The sequence below is a fragment of the Pseudoliparis swirei genome, chromosome 18, assembly GCF_029220125.1.
Source record: "Pseudoliparis swirei isolate HS2019 ecotype Mariana Trench chromosome 18, NWPU_hadal_v1, whole genome shotgun sequence".
NCBI classification, from domain to species: domain Eukaryota; kingdom Metazoa; phylum Chordata; class Actinopteri; order Perciformes; family Liparidae; genus Pseudoliparis; species Pseudoliparis swirei.
Genome location: NC_079405.1, coordinates 13,528,485 through 13,553,872, shown reverse-complemented (window position 1 = coordinate 13,553,872; position 25,388 = coordinate 13,528,485). Strand labels below are relative to the sequence as shown.

General features: G+C 41.0%; 1 protein-coding gene across 1 annotated transcript; it reads right to left on the bottom strand.

Moving 5' to 3' along the window:
* Positions 1 to 5,099: 5,099 nt before the first annotated feature.
* On the bottom strand, positions 5,100 to 23,179 carry camk1a (calcium/calmodulin-dependent protein kinase Ia). The gene is given in 13 exon segments (XM_056438193.1): positions 5,100 to 7,639; positions 8,220 to 8,394; positions 8,530 to 8,617; positions 9,477 to 9,555; positions 9,652 to 9,764; positions 9,836 to 9,911; positions 10,202 to 10,291; positions 10,294 to 10,327; positions 10,441 to 10,579; positions 11,970 to 12,044; positions 12,930 to 13,061; positions 21,356 to 21,474; positions 22,869 to 23,179. Coding segments are annotated over 12 exon segments (1,191 nt in total). The 5' UTR covers positions 21,442 to 21,474; positions 22,869 to 23,179; the 3' UTR covers positions 5,100 to 7,535.
* Between the last annotated feature and the right edge of the window lie 2,209 nt (positions 23,180 to 25,388).

The following is a 25,388-nucleotide window of genomic DNA, read 5'->3' as shown; positions in this document are numbered from 1 at the left end:
ACGTGAGTACAGAGTTTAAGATACGATCGGGGTGTTTGGTGTTGTCGTAACCTCTGTCTCTGTTTACATGAAGTATATCCCTTTATCATCCTGCACTTACTAAAAGTTGCTTCAGTATGCGTTTTTAATATTAAAACATAACCAGCTGAAGTGGTGAATCACAATAAAAACGTTGCATCAAAAATTTAGATTTTGAAAATATGTACTGTATGTTTTTTTTCTAATGTTTTTTCTAGTAATGCAGACACACTGAAGGCTACTATCTCAACCACAACACGCGCAGGATGTGGCAGGGGATCCAGTCTGTCACTAACTACAAGAAAACCACAACAACCACAGACCCCCGTGATCCCACCCTTCCAGACAGCCTCAACTACTTTTATGCCAGGTTCGACAGGCTGAATACGGACACACCCTCAAAAGCCCCCTGTGACCCCATGGACTTTGCCTTTCAGGTGACTCACACACAGGTCCTGAAGGCCCTGAAGAGGGTAAACCCCTACAAGGCTGTGGGGCCTGATGGAGTTCCCCCCAAAGTCCTAAAGGTCTGTGGGGAACAACTAGCCGGAGTGTATGCTGACATCTTTAACCTGTCACTATCTCAGGCTGTAGTTCCCCGTATCTTTAAATCCTCCATCATCATACCAGTCCCCAAAAAACCAGACACACCCACCTTAAATGACTTCAGGCCAGTGGCACTCACACCAGTCGCCATGAAGTGCCTAGAAAAACTGGTCCTCGCCCACATCAACCACACGGTCCCGGACAATGTCGACCCCCTCCAGTTTGCATACCGCCCCAACCGATCAGTGGATGACGCGGTAGCAATAGCTCTACACCACACTCTGCAACACCTGGAAAGACGCAGAACGTATGCCAGGATGCTTTTCCTGGACTATAGTTCTGCCTTTAATACCATCCGCCCGGGAAAACTAATCAAGAAGCTGACAGACCTCGGCGTCCCAACTCCAACCTGCAACTGGATTCTGGACTTTCTGATAGAAAGACCCCAGGTGGTGAGAATGGGAGGACGGGTGTCCACCGAGCTCACAGTCAGCACAGGATCCCCACAGGGCTGCTGCCTGAGCCCCAAACTATTCACCCTGTACACCCATGACTGCACCTCCACCCAGGACAACACCATCCTCATCAAATACGCCGATGACACCACCGTCCTGGGGCTCATCAAGGGGAGCGGGGATGAGTCGGGCTACAGGACCCTGGTGAACAACATCCTGGTCTATGGAGAGGAGAACGACCTCATCCTCAACACAAACAAGACCAAGGAAATAATACTGGACTTCAGGAAGAACCCTCCCCCTCTACAGCCTCTCATCATCAAAGGGACTGAGGTGGAGAGGGCTGACGGGTACAGATTCCTGGGAATGCAGGTGACATCTGACCTGAGCTGGACTCTTCACACCACAGCCACGGTGAAAAAGGCCCAGAAAAGGCTTTATTTCATCAGGATGCTCAGGAAAGCTGGTCTGAACCATCGCCCTCTCACCCAGGCCTATAGAGGACTGATAGAGAGCATCCTCACCGCAGGCATCACTGTGTGGTATGGAAACACCACCCAGGCAGAGAGGAAGGCTCTGCAAAGAGTCATAAGGACATGGAGAGGATCACAGGGACACAACTTCCGTCCATGGACTCTATGTATGTGCAGCGCTGTCGGAAAAGAATCATTGGAGACTCACTTCATCCAGCTCACTCTCTGCTCAGACACAAACACTGCACATACAACCTGAGACACAGCAGAGCGGACAGCATCGTCACCCATAGGACACGCTTCTTCCCTGCCACAGTCAGACTGATGGCACAACACAGCTACTGAGAAAGAGGCACTCCTTGAAACTGTGAAAAATGTGCAACACTACAATCAGTGCAATAGCCCCACACAACCTTCCCCCAACATCTGAACATGTGCAATATCCCCATATCACTGTCCCCTCCCCCTCCTCCCCCTCCTTCTTTCCTTTTACAAGCCAGGTACAGCACTAGCCTACTTACATACTTATTACTGTTTACACTGTAAATATTGCATACATACACATTTTTGTACGGTGTTTTTTGAGATATGTTTCATATTTCTATTATTGTTACTGTTACTGTTATTATAGTGTGTTGTTTTGTACCTCTTGACTCGGAGAACCCTGCAAAAATAATTCCGATGTGTCTGGACTGCTGGTCTAGGCACAGATGGCAAATAAAAAACCTTAAACCTTAAACCTTAAAAACACTAACGTGTACAGCATGACCCTTCGTCTCAACAACCGAGTGAGTAGGACAGCAGTAATCTCATCGGACCACAACAACCTCCCAATCTTTTAACGGCCTCCAAGAGCCACCAGGATCTTCACAGAGAACTGCAGGTGACCCACAAGATGTTGAAAACACACACAAACACTCGTAAACACTCACATTTCTCTTTCATTGTTTGTATGAATCATAAAATCCTTCCATATGCCTGTCAGGAGAGTCTCTCAAGAAGGAAAGACTGAACTCCAGAAGGTGTTATAGGAGATGGGAACAAAGGATGAAGGTTAGCAGAGATCGGGAAGAGGCAAAGAAGAACAGATCACCACCACTTCATCAGGAACTGTTGAAAAGACACCAGAGGCTAGAAAAGGTTTAAATGCTAGATTCTTTTTCCTCAATTTTCATAAAGAATGCCATTACATCCGACTTACAATTCATCATATTGGTTAACATTAAATAAAATGATCTATTGACTGTAAAATGTTTAAAAATGCAACATTTCCTCAAATGATTGATATTGGTGGTCTATGAGGAGCATCATGTTGTTCTGCAGTCAGCCCCTAGAGGGCAGTGTAGATAGTCTAGGCTCCGAAAAAAAAAAAAAAACATCATATGTTAGACACTGTTTGCATGAATGCTGTCTAAAATTCTCAAACCATTTACAAAAATGTGCCCATGTTTAAAAACGATGGATTGTGTGGACCTTCAAGACCTTTGCATTTAGAGAATTAGCTCTAAACCTTGACATTAATAAAACATCGTGTTGCTTGTTTACTGCGGCTGCATATGTGAGTCCCAATGGTGTTGGTATATGTCCGTTCCTCTACAGCTAGAGAGAGACAACAAACCCCAACGAGAGGGGCCAGAGTTCCTCCGAGTCAAAGAGAGCCTGAGAAGAACTGCAGTGTTGGAGGAAAAGAAGTGTGACAGTTATGAGTTGTGATTGTATGTTCATGTTTTGTATTGAGCACAACAAGCCGTTGCCAATAAAGTACTGTGTTGAGAACAGCATAGATGTATAAACAATTGTGATTCAGCTTGAGTAACATCATGAAGTCTACATAGCTGAGTTAGACAGCTGTACCATGATGACAGGGCAATGTGTCATATATGCTGCAGCCCTATAGATGTATCATTTATCTTTTTCCCCGCAATGAAAACTGAATTTACATCTAATCTGTGTTTGTCATGATGTGTTTTTCCACTATTTCCATAGATACACATGTTTCTATGTGTTCAGTATAATAAGGAGAGATATTGTGTTATTGCACACTTTTTACAATGTGTTGATCTGGTATTGACCATTCCCTACATGTCTTTGTATTATACATCCATATGTTGAGACGGTTTTACAATGCTGGTGTAAGATCTTCAGTATTGTAGCAAATAAAACCAGGTATTTGTCCGGCAAGGTAACTGAACACTGGCTATTAAGACATTATTGTATCCTTTGTGTGCCCTTCAATAACAATTACATCATTAATATGTATTCAACAATAAATGTTTGCAATATTTTCTGATGACACCGCCGCCCGCTGCCGCCTCACGCCGCCGCCTACCGCCCCACTGTTGCTTCCCGTCTCCCACTGGCGCCTCCCGCCCACTGCAGCCGCTTCCCGCCACCGCCCGCTGGCGCCTCCCACTGGCGCCTCCGTCTCCCGCTGGCGCCTCCCGTCTCCCGTTGGCGCCTCCCGCTGGCGCTGGAGCCCAGCCTACCGCTGGCGCCTACCGATGGTGCCTCCCGCCCCCCTCTGGCACCTCCTGGTGGCACCGCCTGTTGGCGCCTCCCACCCCCCTCTGCCGCCTCCTGGTGGCGCCTCCCGTTGGAGCCTCCCACCCCCCTCTGGCGCCTCCCGCCCCCCTTCGGCGCCTCCTGCTAGTGCCTCCCGTTGGCGCCTCCCGTTGGTGTCTTCGAAGGCGCCTCCCGCCCCCCGCCACCTCAATGACGCTACCACCCCCTGCTGCCACCTCCTGCCCACCTCTGGGGCCTGCCTCTGGCACCTATCTTAATGCGGGGTCTGGAGCCAAATGACACTTGTAAAGAGACTTAGAATTACATTTTGTTTGTGATCATGCAAGTACAGAATGATAGCACTGACCATATGTTCAAATTTGCTACAATAATGTAGCTTGATGTCGGGGTTGGGACACAGGGAGCAGGGATCAGCAGCGGGAACCGGCAGTGGGAACCAGCAGGAGGCGGGCAGCGGGAGCGGGCAGCGGGAACCGGCGGGGACTGCAGGTTAAGTTCTAAGGCTATGGCATCGGGGGCACGCCCGCCATCCAGAACCAATTGTTGGTGTACTTCCTCTTCACGAAGGCTGCAGACACTTGTTGTGCTGCTTCAGAGGATGATTTCTAATGTCGACACAGCTATCATCGGGACCACGACCATCATCATGTACCACTTCCTTCTGATCCTCCTCAGGAAGGCTGCAGACTGCGTGGCGGTCTTGGCCTGCAGCAACTCCACGATGTATTCTTCGATGACCGGGTCCTGGAGATCGACATTAATCTGTAGCGTCTCTTTATCAGTATAAATTATATCATGAATACAAGAATTAGCATAATTTTACCCAATTTTACCCAAAATAATTGTAGTAATTTTCGAGGCTGTACTTTACATAAGTATTATTTGGGTTGCATTTCATTTTGCACGTGTTCATTGCTTCCATTGTATCTTTGAAATGTAATATGACAATATGAGGAATATGTAAAGGTGTAAAACAAGTAAAGACAACTTTGAATTCAGTGATCTGTTTGTAATGTATGATCATCACAGTTTACATGTTATCACATCCTGAAGTAAAGTTATTGCGTAATAACCAAACACATAATGCATAGACAAGGAAGTTTATTTTAATTTCCTGCGATCAAATCTCTGTGGGTACAAATCATTGTATTTTCTTACAACTTGTTCAATAACCCATGATGCATTGCATCCATACATTTGTAGCTCAAAACAGCTTTTACAAAAAAGGATATACAATATATACTTATATTTATATATATATAATATACATGTGTTTCTTTATGCATTTAGATGTGTTTGTAATGGGTAAAATAAGCTTTAAAAAAACACAGCCAAGTGGAAACAAATCTCAGGTAAGGTTCAATATAAGGTCATTACCAAAAGAATAATAGTCAGGTTATCAAAGTCATCAACGTTGGCTATCTTACAGTTAACATGGAGCCCTTCACACAGTTTGCATATTTTCCACAATTACAGTCATGTAAATCCAGAGTGATTGCCTTCATTTAATGTTCTATGGACCTGTAAGTATCAATGGCAGATCGAGGGAACTGGTTTTATGTGGGCATCAAAAGTTATCATGGATTGGTTTGTGAACTCTACAGTTAACTAATAATATGGCATAGTGTCTTGACATACCTTAAAATGATATTGGCATGGGATGACTAATATCAAGATTAAAGTATTTTCAGGGAGAATTTTTGTATATGTTAAATATTGTGCCAAAACATCGCCATCCTTCATCTGAGTTATATAATTTTAAGATGACAACATATCTGAATCCCCAGTAAAATATATATACTTCCCTTTATGGCTTAAGTATTGTAGTTTATCTACCCAGGGCGATAAATGTCGAGCTTGCACAGGCTGCTCCCATGGCAGACAGGTGATATACAGTTATATAATATAGAATTGTTCCATGTTTTCTACTGTGGCTGGCACCTGCGTACGATATGTGTATTTCTTCTGCATGTGTCTGAGTATCGGAGAGGGATGAATAGATTCTATATAAGCAACGGCAAGAAAATAGGCTGAAAAAATAATTATTTTAGTTGTAAATAAACAAAGTACAGTTGAAATGTAACTCAGGTAGAAACTTAACCATCACAGTCAATGGAAATGATAAGTCCACTGTGCTGTGTTGAACTTTGTCAACAACATTACTTCTGGTGTTACTCACTTCACATTATATAGCTCAAAGTTACAGTATAACATCATTTTTCAATACAACATAGTAATAATAATCATGTGTGTTTATACTAATTGATCATTATTCATGTAAACATATTTAACGAGGTCATGCAAACAGTAGACCAAAACTTCTTCCACGAGAGGTGCACAGCACAGAGGAGGCGGAGAGCACAAACTGAGATCCCAGCGACTCAGCATAAGAGACTGACGGCAGATATTTAGACGCTTGTCAGAAACAGAACAGGGAGGATGAACGTGATATAAATATGATCGTTTTCTTCCCACGCACAGTAGATTCTCGACTTAATCGCATCTTCAAAATAACTCCTCCAGAAATAATGTGAGCCCACGGAGGAAAGTCAGATTCCTGTGATTTACAGACTTACGGCGATCTCAGTTTGAGCCTCTGATAACAGAACAGATATAAAACAAAGAAATAAAAGTCTCCTTTTGATATTCATACATATTGATTTCCGATTTTCCAAACAGAAGCATGCAGACACTCCAGGTCAGAACCACTCTTCACAAACCCAGTCTGAGCCAGAATATAGAGTCGAGAACCTCCAGAAACACGCTCAACTTTTCAAAAAAAGGACAGAAACACTTAATGTGAGAAAAAAAAGACAGAGTGATCAAAACAGAACAACTGAGCAGGTGGCATCGGCAGTGAAGTCATGCCTTGAGATGAACTCTTTTTAACTAAACAGCTACTTGGCCAGTGACTAGACCGAGTCACATTAATGGGTAAGAAGTATAAAGACATGCAGGAGCTGCTTTCAGTAGTTCCCTCAAGAAAGTGTTCCCCCTTTCCTTTGTGCCCTGCCAGTAATTTAGAGTGTGAAAGCCAGATTGATGCAGACGAATGGTAATTGTGATGCGAGGTAGATTTGACAGATCATGCAAGAACAAAAATAATGGAGAAGCCACTGCCTCGTCTTTGATTCAGACCTTTCTGGTAGCTAACATCCAGAGCCACATTTTGTAATGTACAAGCTGTCAAATGCCCCCTGTCTGCTAACACTGCACAAAGGTACAACTACATGTTAGGTTGCTAATCAGGCAGCCCTTTCTTTAAATCACCGTCCACTCGGCGCAGCGTTGCATTCAGTCCTGCAAAAGAAAAAAGTAAAATCTTGTGGGTCTTGAGTCAGGATGTGTTTTTTCTTTATGGGGGGGGGGGGGGGGGGCTCACAGTATGTTTCTCCACACTGTGACAGTGACCTGCTCGCTAAGGATGTACCCTGATAACTACTCTGCATTCCTGTCTAGACTGGGCAGGCGGGCTCTGGGTGCTCCAGGGAGACAATGTCACCGTGACAACGGGAGGGGCTCAAACGCGACTAGCGGGCCGGCAGCAGTAGGTGCAGCTTCTCAGGCTGTCCCGGTCAGTGCTGCCCTCGGTGCTTCCGCGGCGGCCGTCCTCGTAGTGGGACACTGGTGATTAGAGCAAAACAAGGGATCATGTGAAGTAAAAGGGATGTTCCGGTATTCTTCAATAGAGTCCTATTCTCACAATAATGGGCATTCTGAATATGAATCATCATAACTTTGCACTCACCACCTCCTTTGTCGAGAAATTTGACACCTGGAAAACGATCTGACCGAGCAGCAGGAGCCACCTAAAGCTTTTCAAAATAAACTCTAATTTGACAGAAGTCATTTTTTCCACTTCTCTCCTATCTAAGGTTTAAAGTTGGATGTCAGATGCCTGAGGAAGATGTCTTCCTTTACGCTCTACATTTGTCTTCGACCAGCGAAACCTACATCCTCCTTTTCCTAATTCTGCATTTGCGTCATATGGGATAGTTGGTAGAGATGAGAAAGGTACTTGTTCAAGATAATTATATAATTGCAAAGTTGACCGCAAGATGGTTAAAATACTGTAAATATACAATGTATCACAATATCCATGACATCGTGAACCCTTTAACTACATAGTGTGTCATGATGTATTTATAGAGAGCCAGACATCTGAAATAGACTGAGAGTGTTTGTTCTTTCACTGATATCTTACAGCTCTCCTCCTCCCCATTCCCCAGATCGTCTTCCTCCTCCTCCTCCTCCTCCTCCTCTGGGAGCAGATGTCCATGGCAGGGACTGGTGGGAGTAATCTGACTCGGTCCCTCGAGACTAGTACCCAGCTGCAACTTCCGCATGTGGCGCACCACTGCTGTGGCATTAAATGCTTGCTACACAGGCAGAGAGAGAGGAAGGAAAAACCGGCCTGTGACTGACAGCGACTGAGTGAGAAACAAAATGTGCATCTGCTAGTCTCAATACTGCTCGTTGAGTAGGCTGCATGAGGATTCCTCCACGACACTGACCTTCCATTTACTTTTGGCAAAGTTCTTCTTGATTTGAGCGCTGACAGATTCGTGGATATTCTTGTCCAGAGCTGTGTCTCCGCAGATCCTGAAAAGTCAACAAGAATTACCGAATATAAAGGGAGGAGTGGCACCGGGCTGAAACGTATTCGCTTTATTATTTGTCAATTAGTAGATTGACAGAAAATTAATCAGCAAATATTTTGAAAATTGATTAATTGTTCCAGTATTTCTTTTAAGCAAAATGCCAAACTTTAGCTCGTCCCAGCATCTCTAAAGATGTTATACTTTTCTTTGTCACGGATACAGTATATGATGGTTCTCAAACTAACACAAATTAGACACTCTTTTAGATGTGTTAATACAGAGTCTATGAAACCCATGACCTACATTGTCTTATATTCTGTCTGCTATTGTGTTATGGTGGAATTATAGGGACAATGAATTATTCCCCTTTTGCTGGGGCTCCCTAGCACACACTTGAACCACTGACATAGTAAACTGAATATCACTGTTGGTTGGATAAACACATGATATTTGAATGTGTCACTTCTGTCTCTGGAAAATAGACAAAGAGATTAATCAATTGATCGAGAAAATAATGAACAGATGATTCAATAATGAAGAAAATACAGCCCTACTATTGATTCTTTTTTGAATGTATTGATTAATGTCTCTCTCTTTTTTAGTTATTCATTTTGACTGTTAAAATAGTGGAAACTTGCCATTATCATTTTCAAGAACCCAACGTGACGTATTTATGATGCTTGTTTTGGTGTTTCGACCAGCAGTCCAAATCTCAAAGAGTATCAATTTACAATCATAGAAAGCATCTTAAAGCGAAAGAATGCTTGATACATTAAAATGGTTAAATTGGTCAGTTCCGTCAATTAACTAATTGCCAAATAGATAGATATAGATAGATAGAAGTATTTTGACTTTCTTACCATGGGTGCAGGAGGGCCTGGTCACATGTATATCTCTTCATTGACTCTTTCTCCATGAGGTGACAGATGAAATCTTTGGCTACAAACAAAAATAATGTTCATGGTGTAAGTCAACTCTGACATGTTAGTTCTCACTGTTGGATCTGCTGTACATGTTTTGTGTAATCGGTAGTACCTGAGTCTGAGATGTCATCCCAATACGGAGAGTCAAATTCATACTCTGCTTTCAGAATCTGCTCGAATAACTTGGAGTCGTTTTCATCGTAGAACGGAGGGTATCCACATAACCTGAGGGAGCGATATTGGAACATATGAAATACTAGTCCTGACTTGACATTGAGGTATGAGCTCATACTTACAGAATATAAGAAATAACTCCTATGGACCAGCAGTCCACTGCTTTGCTGTACGGCTTCTGAGCGAGCACCTCAGGAGCTGTGAAACACACGCACAACCCACAGTCAGGAAAAGTGGAAAATAGAGCTGAAGGGGTGCTGAATTCAAGTAATCTTGACCTCTTTGTAATAGCATGTGATCTAGGTCACATTAAACAGGTGGAGAGCACTTGTGAAACACTTGCAATTGCCTCAGTAGTGGATGAAAGAGCTTATCGCAGCGCAATGACTACAGAGGGTATATCAGTTGAACATCAAGCACTAAGTTCCCAGGAAAGAGATCGGGGGCGGTGAGGAGAGTCCGGCAGACCAGTGAAATAAAGGCCTTACCCACATATCCAGGAGTTCCGCAGGCTGTGGACATGACACTGCCTGCTCCCTCAATCTTTGACAGTCCAAAGTCACTGATCATGATTTTGAGTCTTCGTCCATACTGTAATACAGCAGATTCTCTGGCTGCAGACGACAAGACGAATTATCAAAAAGGAGGGTAAGAGAAACGGGAAGAAAAGCATCAACTGCAAGCCAGATCGAGCTGTTTAATTTCTGCCTTCCCTGAGCAACGATACCTTCAAGTCTCTGTGAACGATTCCCATATCGTGGAGATATTTGACTGCATCCAAGATCTGGTGGATGAGTTGGCTGGCATCTCTCTCTGTGTAGAAACCTTTCTCCACAATCCTGTCAAACAACTCGCCTCCAGATACCCTGCCAGGTGAAAGTCATGTCGGTTTTGTATTGAATGTGGGCTATAAGAAGCAATTATGCTGTGCAGCCAAATATGATTCAATTTTGTTTTAATTCTAGATATACACTACCGTTCAAAAGTTTGGGGTTACTTAGAAATGTCTTTATTTTTCAAAGAAAAGCACTGTTTATTCAATAAAGATAACATTAAATTAATCAAAAATACACTCTATACATTGTTAATGTGGTAAATTAATATTCAAGGTGGAAGTGTCTGGTTTCTAATGAAATATCTCCATAGGTGTATAGAGGCCCATTTACAGCAACGATCACTCCAGTGTTCTAATGGTACATTGTGTTTGCTAATCGCCTTAGAAGACTAATATCTGATTAGAAAACCCGTGCAATTATGCTAGCACAGCTGAAAACAGTTATGCTGGTGATAAGCTATAACTGGACTTCCTTTGAGCTTGAAGTTTGTAGAACAAAATTAATACTTCAAATATTAATCATTATTTCTAACCTTGTTAATGTCTTGACTATATGTTCTATGAAATGTTCAATTCATTTGATAAATAAAAGTGTGAGTTTTCATGGAAGACACGAAATTGTCTGGGTGACCCCAAACTTTTGAACGGTAGTGTATATGTTGCCAAATATCATTTTACAGAGAGTAAAATGATACACAAGACATCTCGAATAGTTAGTGCAGTAAAGAAAATGTATAATGGCTTTGACTTTGAGTACTATTGAAATAGATATATGATGCACATGGGATCTATATGAATATATAATGCATGTGTGGCAGCGGGGGGTGTTTATGCTCGGCTGCTGAGTGGGTGGAGCGGGGGTGTGGTTCAGGGAACGGTGTCTGATTGTCATCAGCTGGACTGATTGCTAATCAGATTGGTCATCAGTCCAGCTGATGATATGTGTTTGTGTATCTGAGGCTGTCTCCATAAAGGAGCTGGACGGACAGAAGAGCGGGAGTCAGCGTAGAGAACAGAGACACAGTCTGGGGTCGCAATAAAAGTGATTACCAACTATCCCTCTGGCTGCTCAGTCCTTATTGGTGCTTAGGGGGGGGGAAACCTACTGGTGACGGCTACACGCCTGTCACAGCATGTTAACTCAATATTAATAGAATGGCCTTCACAAGTTTTCAGATCCACTAGAAACATTTTTAAAGGTTTTGTTTTGTCTGACAAAAAGACCCCACGCCCAAAATATACCATTTCCAAATATCAAAAATCAGCCAACTTTGAACTAGACATTTTATATTGAAAACATTTTGCCAATCAATTTTCAGTAAATTGTTGAATACAATCTTTGCAGTGAAAATACATGCTAAATGAGCCCCTTCTATCATATAATCATCAGTTGTGTAAGAGAACGCACAATTAGTACTTACAGCTGCATGACAAGATAGAGGTGCGAAGTACTTTCAAAGATGTCCTCCAGCGTAATGATGTTGGGGTGCTTGATTCTGAAAAAGATTAAATGGACAGAAATGGTAAGAAATCTCTCATGCTTTGAATCGGTCACCAGATGGCATTCTTGCTGCGTTACATACATTAAAACAGTTTGAAAGACCATGTAGTTAATTGGGATCAAAACGTTGTGTTTGCCCCACAATATAAGTTGGAAAAGGCTCTCAGATCACCGACAGAGAGCTCTTGATACACAGCCTCTAAGAACAGCAATGACCAGCTGGAACCAGTAGCAAAGAACACTTTGGGATATTGTCATTGTAGGGCTTGACAGAATATCCATCATAAATACAAATCTCACCAACTGGTTTGTTTATTGTTACGAAGCAGCCGACAGACAGTCGAGCATCTCTCTTGGCTCTTAAGTCAAGTTGACACAGCATCGCTGTAACACATCGGCAGCTGACATGGGATTTTTCTGCTACATTTTTTTCAGATTAACTTCCTTCAAGTCTCTCGCTCTCATGACTCTCATTTATTTAATAGTGACTGAGTATTTCACCAAATTTCACTCCTCACATTCTGCCATATCTCTCTGCTTCTATCATACCCTACCCCCCTCACCACTTCCCCATCCTCTCTGTGTCATTCTTTTTTTTCAGTACACTGCTGTGGGGAACTCCACACCATCTCCGCCTCTGTGTGCTGTTGCCCTGGCAACAGGGACACTAAAAATAGGTCTATCTTCTTTACTCCTGACATTTCCAGAGCACAATCCTACTGTTTCTATTGACACCATGCATTTAGTCACCTATTCAATTGACCCCTTGCATATATTATGCATCTGTGCATGCATTGCTGGAAGAGACTGCACTGACTAATTTGTCCCGTTGGACACAAAACACCAGCTGACGCATTGCAAGGAACCTCGGTGTCCTCACCGGTGTAGTACAGCAATCTCATTTTCGATGTTGTTCTCTTTGCCTTCCAATGCTTTCTTGGGGATGCACTTGATGGCCACCAGCCTCTGAGTCCTCTTCTCCTCTGCTAGTACGACTTCTGAGAAAGCTCCCCTAAACACAGGCAGTGGAAACACACACACACACACACACACACACACAAACACAGGGACACACACACACATATGCAAATGTTAGAACAAGTAAGAGGAATATGTGTTGGGGTGCGGAGTGAAATAGACAAGATGGGAGAGTATTGTTCTTAGGCTATACGGGCCATGATGGATTTAAATTTGATTAATTTTAAGAAGTGCAAAGGGGTGTTTTTGTTTGATTCCGACACAAGATAAAGATTACTGAGTAGTAAAACTGCCTCTCAACCATCCACAAGGTTTTAAAAAATATCTCCAAATACCAGTCATCTATGTGTGTTGAACGAATAAATAAAAATGGTGACACTAAGATTTTTGTAGGGCTAAGAAAATGCTCAGGAGGTACAGCAACCGATGCATACAGACATGTATATATAGTATATATATATATATATATATATATATATATGTATACACTTGTTTCAACAACAACAAAAAAGACTATTTTTAATCTCCTCAATAATAAATACAGTAAATGTGGTGTAGCTGTTTCTGAGGGAGACTCGCCTGCATTATGTATTACGGTGATGGTGAGAGGCAGAATAGTGTGTATTTACACAGTCTCCCCAAAGGAGCGTGGGAGGGAGCTCAGGAGGAGGCCTGAACACACAAACATTGTTAGCAACCACAGGGATCCTTTACATGTGTGTGAAACAGCACCGTCATGCAATACACAATGGGAGTTCAATGTTCAGGTTTGAGCAAATATCCCTTCTTCTCTTCCATCCTTCACACTGTGGAGCACCTTAAGGGTTTCGCAATATGAAGTTCACTCAAGTGCAACCTAAAATGAAAGGATGCAGACATCACAGGACTGTTGCCAACAACAACCCTCTCTGACATTCTGTTTATTCTGCTTTTAATGGTTATTAACCGTTAATTATAGAGCACTAGAGTCATTGTGCAACCCTGACCGTCTCTTGGTGCACCTCCTCCCATCCCCATGTCATAATAAATACCCAGTGCGGATCTGTGGTAATCCTTGAGATGGTTTTGTACCGTGGCCATCTTGTGCTCAACGAACCAGCGGAGCAGAATCGTTTGCATAGTGGAGCTGATGCACATAAGGAGAGATGATTCTTTCATCTCTGGTTTCATTTTTTAAACAGTCCTGAAAATAATCTCAAAGCAAAATCACATAAAGCTTCAATTCTCATCGACCCATAAAAGCATTTTAATGTGTTTAAGTCTGCAGCATTTAGAGCGAGGGATTCCTCAGAGGATCAGGAGCGATAAAACTCTATTATTGGTGTGTCATAATATATTTAGTCTTATTGACTGTTTACTTTAAAATAGAAGGGTCAATTGGCCGGGACAGGGAGGCAGACATATAGTGGCCCAAAAGGTGGTGACTGAGTAGTTATAGTGGGAACTGAACACAATGTTTCTATTTCTAGATATGCTTGGAGAAAGGCTTTGATTATTATAATGTTTTTTCTAGTGAAAAATGCAAGTCAGGGTGATGAAGAACCAATGCCGGTGTCTTCAAATGTCTTATTATGTCATACCAGAAGATCAAAACCTAAAAATATTCAGTTTACAATGATTGTAACACCCTGTTCTGTTTCTCCTGCGTTCCGTGTCTCCTATGTCTCCTCTGTGTCTTCTCTGTCTTAATTGTTTAATTCCCTGCACCTGCCCTCAGCCACTCTTGTCTAGTTACTGTCTGATGTCGTACACCTGTGTCAGTCTTTCCCTTGTCTGCTGTCGGATTGTCGTCTCTAGTTCCGTGTCTTTTTCCCGTCGTCCTGTCTGTCGTATCTGATCCTGCCTGCTTCGACCCTGCCTGCCTGCCTGCCTGCCCTGACTGACGATCCTCTGCCTGCCCCTTTTGGACCTTTTTTTTTTTGTAAACTGTTTTGCCTCATTAAAGAGTGCTTTTTTTTGTTATTTATATTGCATCCAGCCTGTCTCTCTGCGCCTGAGCCTCACCCCGTCACAAAGACCTGACAATGATGGAAAACAGAGAAAAGCAGCAACATCTCACAATTGCGAAGTTATTAACTATATCATATTTTACATTCATATTCAACAATTAGTTTGAATTCAGTTTACAGTATCAGTGTTGTAACAATATACCATTACTTTAACTGTTATTATAAAATTAATCAGAACTGTACTCCATTAAATATCTGATTACATATTTTACTCGAGTTCATACTGTAGGTCAGGGGTGGCCAACCAGTCAGAGCAGAGACTAGCCATTTTTTTACTGTGTCACTGTCAAGAGCCACATTCATACACATATATGCGCACACCACACACCTCCTCTGATCCCAGATTGTTGTAAAAACACACACACACACCAACATGAATGAGAAAAATGGACAGTACTACTAAGACACAAGGTCTGTCATGTTCAACAATGAACATTGTGTACACTGTCTCTCACACACACACACACACACAAGCGTTTTCTTGCTTTGAAGTGTGGGACTTATGATTGCCCTTGCTGATCCAATCTCTTTCAATCTGACATTCGTTGTTTGCCCTCGAAGCAATTCCTTCACATGGTTTTTTTTGCATGCATGTGGGACTTATAGGATTCCTTGCCTTACATCCTCTCCAAAAATCTCAATTAATCTCCGTTTTGCCACTGAAGCAATTCCTTCACATGGTGTCAATCAGAACAGGTGTCCGAAAATCGAACGGGCACTTGCGCCATGAATGCCGCATTATGGGGCTGGAGTAATCAAACGCCCACCAATAAACCACTTTAGAAGAGGTTCGATATTCGGATGCGGTTCTCCGCAACGCTGCTCTTACTGTTTGATTTTCGACGGACACTTTCGCGTAACCACCGTAGAACGCGGCTCTCTCGACATGGGATGTCTTTTTCCGCGTTTGGCCCAGAGTTTGAGACCCCCCCGTGCCTGGGAAACTTTGCGTTTTTTTCATCTCACGCATGCGCGTTTGACGAAAAATACCGTATTGAACTCAAGCGACACAACATACAAAAAACACAAACTTAGATATGAACGTAAGAGCCGCATGACACCAGGCAAAGAGCCGCATGCTGCTCGCGAGCCGCGGGTTGGCCACCCCTGCTGTAGGTGAACAGATCTGTGCTTTATCTATGCTACTCCTCAAAAGCTGTCTCTCCTGTTGCCGTGAGACAGATTGAAATTACTGTAAGCATCCAGCTAATTTCTAGATGTAATAGGGGTGGGCTCTCAGGGGGTTCAGGAAGTGAAACGGCAGTCAGAGGACAAAAGGAAGAGACTGGTGTTATTCACAACGGATGAGATTTAGTTAACAGCTAATGTGTAAGTCTTAACATTAGGCAGGAGTGAAATGATTATAGTCCAGAATTAAAGACTTCTTTTTTTTGCAGTCTCAGATTAGAACACAGTTTCTTTTTTCCACCAGCAATCAGCAACAAGAGACTCTCGAAATATCTTTCTATCTATTTGTATGCAAATAAATAGTCCTGGCGCTCACATTAACTTGCTGTTAACAAATTAAAATAAATAAATTTCATATGACTCATTGGCCTCAAGACACATAGCTGAGGCTCTGCTGTTTTTGTGTTCACCAATGAGACTGTCAACACATATTTTTAGACATTTTGAGTTTAGATAGATAGTATCTATCTATCTATTAGATAGATAGATAGATATATATATAGATAGATAGATGGATATACAGGACTGTCTCAGAAAATTAGAATATTGTGATAAAGTTCTTTATTTTCTGTAATGCAATTTAAAAAACTAAAATGTCATGCATTCTGGATTCATTACAAATCAACTGAAATATTGCAAGCCTTTTATTCTTTTAATATTGCTGATTATGGCTTACAGCTTAAGAAAACTCAAATATCCTATCTCTAAATATTAGAATATCATGAAAAAGTATACTAGTAGGGTATTAAACAAATCACTTGAATCGTCTAATTAACTCGAAACACCTGGAAACACATTTTCAAATGTTTGATTTTGTTTTGCTGTTATAAATCTTTTTTTTTACTTGGTCTGAGGAAATATTCAAATTTTATGAGATAGGATTTTAGAGTTTTCTTAAGCTGTAAACCATAATCAGCAATATTAAAAGAATAAAAGGCTTGCAATATTTCAGTTGATTTGTAATGAATCCAGAATGCATGACATTTTTGTTTTTTTAATTGCATTACAGAAAATAAAGAACTTTATCACAATATTCTAATTTTCTGAGACAGTCCTGTATATATATAGATAGATGGATAGATAGATGAACACCAGATGACTGTCTGACACACAAATACACAATCACACATATCACACACAAATTGTTGAAGACGCTTTAATCCCAGCTGTCCATATGGGAAAATATTGATTCACACATTCTCATACTGCTGTCAATGTCTCTCTGTGCGTTTCACTGTGACAAGTGTGCTCTTCTTGCACTCTTTCATGTCTTAAAGGCTGCGCCTGACAAGAGAGCGTGATGTAATTAAATCCCATTTGTGCTGAAAAGGATGGATGTATGGTGCTACGTCAAATGTTGTTCCTAATGTTCTTTTTTTTGTTCTAAAGATACACTATCAATCAGGTTGGTCAGCACCCTTGGACCTGTTGCAGACGGCTTTGAGCATCCGGAAGCTTATCGATCTCACCTGATGCAAGTACGGCCTTCAAGTCCCGAAAAAGCTTTCTCTTTTTAGCCTAATCCATATTGGATTGTGTGCGTATTTGTGTGTGTGTGTGTGTGTATGTGGGGGTTTAGGAGAAACAGACAAAGAGAAGAGTGGATAGCTATGGACATACAGTAGTATCCCATTCCAAACAATCTCCACATTCATTATTACATCGCCGTGAGTATGAAAAATAACAACAACATATCAACAATACCTGGAACTGGATCATTCACTTTTCCATCTACTCTACTAAAGTCATGTGTAGGTCAAACCTCTTAATTTCTCTATAAACAGCCATCATGAGAGCTTTCCAACCGTGTTAAGTACTCGTGGGTTTATGCTCCTACACATTACCCACCGGCACTGCACAAGTAGTTCTTAAAACTCACCTCATGCATCTTCTTATATCTCGGTTTCTTTTTTAAGGCACCATTCTAATACTTTGATTTTCAGAACAAAATTCAACTATTCATCATATGCCTAATATCTGTCATTACATTTCCAATTAAATGCAAAACTCTATTTAACAATGGGTATTTTACGATTCAATACAATAGCCTTTTAAGAAGGGGGCACAGGAACTACTGCTCCAACCAAATGCTGCAGCTTTATGCAGGTTTAGTTGTTTTGATCTCATTAATTTTGAGTTGGTAGACAAGTTCACAAAGGCCGACCATATTCTTACATAACAAGTATTCTGCTGTGGATGTTTAAAGGTGCAATATTCTGGATTCAGAGCATTTTTGTAGCAGCAACTATTTACTATTTAAAGATGTAGCAGAGTAATGTCTCTCTGAGCAGAGTATAAAGTCACTCTTGTAAGCCGAGCTACAGCATGTAAGAGATGCGTTAGCCCTGTCAGCACGTTTAACATAGTGTGCACTGTTAGCGTTGTGAGAACCAGTAGCTGCGAGACATCGGTTGAGAGTAGTTGAGAGGCAATCTAAATGCTCCCAATCTCATATGCAGCACCTTACACCTTAAAAACTGCTGTTTTGTGTTCTGACATTGTTGAATTAACTGGCCCCATGCTCTTCATTTTTGTCCGACATGCTGCCATCTTCAGCCCGAAGGAATCATACGCTGAACTCATTTTCCTACATTCTGGAAACGCATAAAATAATTTTATGGAGCGTTTCGTTCACGCTAGCTAGAATCTTATAAAGTGTGTTCTGCAATCACTTGATGCAGATGTATGGCTCCATATTGACTTTGAATTATCAACATCACAACTCCAAGAGGGATCAGAAGAATAGTTATAGAGAGTTGTATCAGAGCTATACACTTCGCATGTCTCGTTGTTTATATCATAGATAAATGACAGAAGAAAATTGATAGTTAGAATAACAAAAAACATGTGTGACCGAAGGTTGACAGACATCTGTTGACATCTGTAGCGTGGGGGAATTGTTTCAATCTGCTAAACCTAGAACAGCTTGTCCTGAGGTGGAATATAAACAGAGGTAGAAGAGTGAGGATTAGCTGGATCTGAATATAATATTTCAACATAAATCAATTAACTTCATGCACTAAATTCCTGGATAAAGCTCCTCTGTAATCTTCTCTTGGAGCATAAGGAGCTTTTCTGTCAACACATTCATTCTGCCCTCTGCCAGCTATGGGGACAGAAGGGAAAGAATATTACTCCAGCTTTCCCCCCATCTATTTAAATAAATCTAAGACTGGCTATCCTGGCAATTCACTATTTCAATCCTTGTTATATAACTGTTCATATTATACTCCAAATTACAATCATAGATTTAAGTTCCTGTGAGTCTAAGTGGATTCATAACCGAAGTTACCAGCGTTTAGCAGCAGTCAAAGTGCATTGCATCTAGCATTCCCAGCTCTGAGACTCTGAGACTCGAGACATATGAGACCAATGGAGTCTTATTTGATGTCCTCCTACAGCGCTCGACATAACCAGAGAGCCTCATCGTCCACCCACTGCTATTTCACTTTTTTGGGATGTGAACTAGAGTTGCACAATCATTAAAATCTGATTGTGTGCAACTTTTCTGGGGAAGCAGGTGTGGTTGCAAGAAGATAGAAAACAAACCCAGCCCATATGGCACACTGGTGTCATCACAGGTGGACATGTACTAGGTCACTTCTACTTAGTCTGGGGGGGGGGGCGGCCTGACCATCTGAATGTGCCCACTGACCATCTGCGCTAAGTCGTATCCCTCTGGGAAGTGCAGTCCCAGGTCTGTTTAAGTCCAGCCCTCACTATTACAAGGCAACCTTTTCCCTGCTGGTTGGGGATTCATTTAGCAATGTATAACAACATCTTTAGCAAAAAGGAAGGTGTATTTATTTTAAAGTTGTATGTAAATGTGATCTATTTTAGATTTCAGACCTCAAGCAACAGAAAGAAGTTGCCACCAGGCCACATCATAAACATTACGTAGGTGAGTTGAACTTTTGAAACGTCTTTCAGAGAAATCTTACGCAGCACCTGCAAAAACGTGTTTTGGGGATCTATTTTTTTGCTTTGAGCAAACATATGTTCTTTATCCTTTAAGAAATTAAGATAAATAGTTAACGTGTGTTGCCTTCCAGTCAATCATCAAATGGGCAGAGGAAGGTGCAGCAGACTTACATTCAGATACAGACAGGTTATATATATATTGCAGGTTTCATTAAGTTTAACAGTATTCAAAAGCTTATAACTTGTATGTGTTGATAAAGAACCAATGAAATAAGTGGCAGGATGAAACAAGGGCTTTCACTAGTTTGTCAATGACCACTGCCATGCATCCATTCAGGACTTCTGTCTCCAGCCATAACTGCCTAAATATCATGTGCACTACACATTATGCACATTACACAGTATCTACACTAGCTGCAATACATTATAGATCATTTGTGGTAAGTCGCTAAAATAAATATCTTTGTCATATTGTATTCTGAAACATAAACAAGTGTTACATTTGAAATACTCATATTTACTTATACAATCGGAATGTCCAAAGTAGGAAGAATAACTAAACTGACATAATGCTCATTAATAAGTAACACATGTAACTGCAGCTCTAGCCCGAGCGCTGTCATTTTAAACTCAGGATCTACTCAGTTATGTCTGGAAATTAAGACCAACAACGTGGAAATATATAAACTGCTTCCAAAACTAACTTAAGTTAAGTTGTTATTGCTTGTGCTATTATATACTCTGCTGTTTACTTTGCATTGCCTTTGAACAGACAATCCATAAACAGTTTAATCAATGTTAAATGTTTCTGCACAGTTCAGAAGAAAGTCAAACTGGCCAAGGGAAATAAATGTGTATTTGAATACTTCCAGTTGAGTGGGAAATATTTGAGTCAGCATCCAACAGCGGCCAAGAACAAGACAAGCCTGAGTCAAAATAGGCAGAAGTGACAGGGCCGTTCAAAATGTCAATACAATTTCTAGAGACGCCAGAGTCCAGACTCAAACACTGCAGCCCTGACAGCGTGCACAGATGGGGGAACGAATGAGTGGTGCTTCCTTTGACCTTCTTGGTTTTTTAAACTCTCTTTGAATTGTAAATATACTCTGCTACTTGCAAGTCAACTGACACAGCTGAGGTGTTTGGGACTATCAAGGGTCTTGTGCCAGCCTTGACCTGACAACAGCACTAAACTACGAGTGCAACTTACGTTCCCAGTACTTCTTTGAAGTCATAATGTTCTTTGATGTCTGATGTCTTCTTTTTCCATCCATTTCCATCCTCTCCAAGAGGCATCCTAATATGCTGATCAGATTCACCACACTACAGCTATGGGGCAAAAAGAGCAGAATGAAAACAAAATTAGTATACTCAGAGAATGCAAGATTAAGTGTAACGTGTAATCAAATGAAGTTAAATCTCTGATCAGGAGAATTTGTGCTAAATCAAACCAATAATTCCCTATTTGGAACAGTGACTTTTAACGAATTAAGTGTTATAAACAGCTAAATCCACCAATAGCAACATGGTTGTATCATGCTTTAGTACATTGTAACCACCCTATGATGCTGTCCCTATCACAAACATCATTCCAGCCCATGGTGGTGAAATAATAGACGCAATTTTAAATATGACATATCCAATCAATGGGCACTCAACTCTTGCACCATATCAGGTACTTAATTATGAGTATTTAGGCTGCATGATTTATTGTGCTTCAGTATCATTTGAATAAACCCATTACGGTTTGGCTGACTGAATATTCAACTTAAGTCATGAAGGAACCATTGATTTCCCTGATTAAGTGGTCTTGTTATTGAGCTGTTTTTTTCGTATATGCATGATGACTGATAATAAGCTAAACGTGTAAAATCAAAGTAAAAGAAAAGCACTGAAGCTGTACACCCTGTTAATGCATTCTCTTATGTTTTAGAAGCATAAGACAGGACACATCTGAGTAAACGTGTGTAAGGCTGCGGAAGATGGCATGCATGATAATAATGAATTAAGAAAAACAAAAACGAATAGAAACGACAAAAATAAACCTGCACACTGAAAAGAGAATATGATTGCTGCCGCCCAAAAAGCCACAACCCACAACAACTACAGCTTACTTTGCCGATAGTCGACTAGACACCAATAAATAGCAACAAATAACAAAAAGTAGGGCAAACAGTGCAGCAGGAATGGACTATGCACCGCCGCAAAAACAAACGCAAACATGGTCATAGAGGCAGATACCAGCTGGGGGACTTGAGCTATATTTAACATCTGAAGCTTTAAACAATGAGGTGGTCTCTAAAGAAGAAGCGAAACCAAATAAGAGCTCTGATGAAATGGAAGCTGTATTCCACTAAGACACATGTAGTAACCTGCTCTGCATCAGGTCTGCAGGGCGTGAATTGCAAGCAGGGGGTTGAATGGGAATTAAAACGTTTTGCCTGTTGGATAAGTCTGCAATAAAAAAAATGAGTCCCACTTTCGTGTTGGTGATCATGTTAGAGACAAAATGCGGTGTGGGTGTGCGAAGCGTAGCCCACTGCAGCGCTCAAGGGTATGGCAGTCAAAGGAAGCATCGTTGGGTTAAATCAGGAGGCTGCAGGCATGCGACAATGGAGGCGCGCACATAACGCTTTACAAGTTTGACTGCTGACAGAAAAATTGCACGATCGATGATGTATTTTGGGAAATATATGACTGTAAAAAAAACAAAAAAGACGTACCTAAATTGCGATCTGTGGCTGTGATGTGCTCTCCTTCCCTCTGGGAGCGTTCTGGTTGCTGTATGTGTGCGCAGCGCTGGTCCGCTCAGACTTCTCCTGACGTCAAGAAAAGCGTCTGTGGACGTAGTGCAGCAGGGAGGGGGAAAAACACTCACCGCTCTTAACAACGCGATCTTCACCTTATGAGAGTCATTTGTGGACAGTTTTCTCTTTTTGTTGTTGTTGCTTCTTCTTCTTTTTCCGCTTGTAGTTTTCAGAAAGCTTGTCGCGCTGCAGTCATTCGCGCTCCTGCTGTAGCAGCGCGTGCAGACAATTGTAGAGGCTTGAAGAAACAGGCAGAACATGTCACTGTGAATAATGTAGCCTGTGAGCCTATCATCATACAGCATTCACCAAGCACACACAAGCCAAGCGGCATTTATAGGCCACTAGAAATATCAGGGTGATTTAAACAAATAGGCAGTGTACTGTACACTTGCAGAGAAGTAAACCTCGGGTTTCACCCTCATTTGGAGGCAACGCCCAGCTTCGTTCTCTCTCTTCACTCCCCAAGACCACCTGGATGTTGGCCGTCACATGGACACGGGGCCCAGCAAAGGCGTGCCAGCCTAAATGTTGGGAGCAGAGTATGGAAAAAAGACGGAATAAAACTGTATTTAGCACAAAACTAATCAAAAAATGTATATTCTCACCATGTCTCTTAAACATGTTCAACGTATGTTTGTTTTTCTTTGCTGAGCTAATTATTTTTTGCAACACATTAATGTGTTCTTTGTAATTGTTCCAGCCTCTTGTCCACATGCTTTTTTCAAACAGAGGACATTGATGGAGAACATTGTGTTACTTGTGTTTATCTGTTATCCTCATATTACTTGACGTATATGTGTTGAAGGATGGTCTGACATCATGCTGTGAACACAGCTCCAAGCCAACTCCATCACCAAAAAATGTAATCCCTCATCCCACTTTCTAAGCTGATAATCAAACGCAGTGAATAATCATATTTTGATTTTAATCACTCACCTTTAACAGGTATATTTGTTGGCAATGTGTACATAAAACATATACAAACTATAATAATGGACTGTACACAAACGGTATTCAAATGTGCTCCACATCAGTTTAAGCCACAATCAGCATGCATATATGAGGTGAGGCACAGCATCTGAGCTCTGACCCCATTTGCACACAAAGATGAAAATGTGTCAAAGATTAAAAAAGGTTTTTAGCAAGACTCTCCCAGCTGCAGTCATCCTGCACAATCAACCACATGTTCAAGTCAAACTTCAATGATTCATGGAAAATATCACTTTTAAATAATTTGACATGCTGTTTTAAAGCTTTTTTTACAAATTGACTTTGCTATACATTACCAATAGTTTTATTATATCCTCCTGAGACCCAGCCCATTAATTTCTGTCCTCTGTAGTGGACATTTTGGTTTTGCATCTCTTCTTTGACTCATTTCAGTTCTCCTATCAAGTCCTGTTGTACTCTCAGGAGGACATCATTGGCTATCCAATGATACCACCTGTGTAGGGGTGGGATGATGACAACATCCTGGAACTTTTGACACAAGATCAGGCAGCACATTTTTTGGTAAGTCAAATATTGCTTAATTATTGTCTTTTTTACCATTGTATTCAGATATTTTCTTGTTTATTAACATGTCAGGAATTATATATTTAGTTCTGAAAGCATTTCAGCTATTTGTTTATTAAATTAATAGTCCTTTTATGAATGTCCATTATAGTGAACACCGGGACAACATTTATGTATTTAATGACTCAACATTGTATGAGGTGAACCAAATGCATGATATTCCTCTACATTTCCAGGAATATCAGCTACAAATAAAACACACAAAATAATAAATGAAGAACACCAAATAATTAGGGAACAAAAGACTAGTTTAGGTAATACAAATAAATATATCGGTCCTAAGTTAGTTCTGGACATAAAATTGTCAGTTTTAATAAAAAAATTATATCATCCTTCAACAAACAAACAAAACAATCCAGATGGAGGAATGATTTAGTTTAATAGTCAAGTTGAATGTATTATTATCACCCTAACCCTATCACTCTACAGCCAATGTGTTAGTTTATCTTTTATATTTTTTTGTCTTTTCACACGAAAATTGTCCTGAGGTCTACTCCAGTGGACATGCTGTACAATTTAAAATCAAAATAATTTTCAAAATGTTTAAATTGTAAGATGTTTATTTAACTCAAAATAGTTAGGAAATCACAAAAAATAAAAAGTTGGAAGACCCTATTTTCCCTCGGTTCTCAGGAAGATATTGTTTAATTTTCTACTGTAAACTACACATGTATCACATATTATGTTTACCATTGTGTTGATCTATTTGTATATCTGGAATGCATTTTTTCTGAACAAATTGACCAGAAATGTATTTATATAACATGTATGTATTAAACACAATGCTCTTTGCTTCATTGTGCTAATCATGAACCACAGTATAGACTGTACACAGTTATTTGTGTTAGATTAGTAACT